The 1426-nt window shown below is 38.6% G+C and overlaps 1 protein-coding gene across 1 annotated transcript; it reads left to right on the top strand.

Annotated features, from left to right (window-relative positions):
- Positions 1-410: 410 nt before the first annotated feature.
- On the top strand, positions 411-1180 carry LOC107736598 (kelch-like protein 6; the record flags this gene model as incomplete). Its single annotated transcript, XM_016547979.1, has 2 exons — positions 411-852; positions 1015-1180. Coding segments are annotated over exons 1-2 (438 nt in total), but the record flags the coding sequence as incomplete, so codon positions are not given.
- Positions 1181-1426: the final 246 nt, after the last annotated feature.

Genomic DNA, 1426 nt, shown 5'->3' with positions numbered 1-1426 from the left:
TAAATTATTATTAAAACGGACTTGGAGCAAAGCTGGTTGAACCTGTAACATCGACTGGTACATTTCTAGAGCTTGCATCATTCTGTTATGACTTAAAAGATATAGTTGACTACAGTACTTGATGAAATCTAAATGAAATTCATGTTAATACTGCTGTGAATCCTATTTGGTCCGACTGTAGTGTCTAATAATCTCTGTACTTGAAAAGGATGTCCCTTCATTCTTTTTTTTTTTTTTATCAGAAGGTATAATTAAGACATTTGTTTCCTTTTTGATGAAGCTGTGATGTCTGACGTATAGCCTGAGCATGTGAAATTATGTTTCCCCTAAAAATACAGTTTTTAGTTTACAGATAGCACAGAGGAATAGCCATAAATTAAATGACTTGAGAAGTTGCAGAGCCAAATTTGAGAGGCCTCAGCACTTCCTCTTTGTAGTCCGTTATGAAAACAGGAAGCTTGAGTGTTAGGAAGAACAGTTCAGCTTTTACCTCTAGTGTTTCGCCAATATCTAGACATCACATGGTGTTGGTGTTGAACTTGATTCAAAGTAGAAATCTAACTTTTTGGGACTCCAGATCATGGCTGACACTTTAGAGAATAACTCCGAGTGCCCTCCATCTGCCAAGAGTGACGCTTCAGCAGGTGGTCTGAGCATGCTGGAGAGCTCGGTGCAGGAGAACCAACGAGATGGGCAGGTTGTGTTTGAAGACTCTGTGTTTGCTGGTTATTTGCAGGATGGACTGCACAGTCTCCGGCTGGAAGACAGCTTAACCGACGTCAGCCTCCACGTACAGGGTCAGAGCTTCCAGTGCCATCGAGTGGTCCTTGCTGCAGCCAGTCATTATTTCAGGTTAGCCAGTGGCACATTCACATCTAAAGAAATGAGTTTGCTTGTTTCATGTAACTTTTATTTTTATTTAAAAACAAATAGTAAGAGAGCAGCGATTCTACTTTAGATATATCATTTTAAGTTATCACGTAAGTTGAATTTTTATTCATATATATTTTACAGAGCAATGTTTTGTAATGACTTGAGAGAAAAACATGAAGAAAACGTAAATATTAAAGGCATTGATGCTGACACCATGGGAATCCTGTTAGAATACACTTACACCAGCAAGGTCATCATAACCAAGGACAATGTTCAGAGAATGCTCGAGGCAGCCAGTCTGTTTCAGGTTTGTACTATCAGCTTTATATCAAATGTTTCCTTTATGGGCAATATTTTTTACTTTTTTACCAGCAGCACATCTAGTATGATAGAATAGCCTATGTGTAACGGTCTCTGTCGAGTATGACAGTTTTATTGTTCAGCAGTATGTTTTTGCTGGGTACACATGACAGCTATTTCACTTTTTACTTCCCCACTGCCACATCTGTGGTATTTTGCTATGTTTGTTTCTTTTTGCTGGAAGTGAAGACAT

The sequence above is a fragment of the Sinocyclocheilus rhinocerous genome, unplaced genomic scaffold, assembly GCF_001515625.1.
Source record: "Sinocyclocheilus rhinocerous isolate Xijiao unplaced genomic scaffold, SAMN03320098_v1.1 C36811616, whole genome shotgun sequence".
Classification (NCBI taxonomy): domain Eukaryota; kingdom Metazoa; phylum Chordata; class Actinopteri; order Cypriniformes; family Cyprinidae; genus Sinocyclocheilus; species Sinocyclocheilus rhinocerous.
The sequence above is the reverse complement of the archived record's forward strand: the minus strand, read 5'-3'. Positions and strand labels throughout refer to the sequence as shown.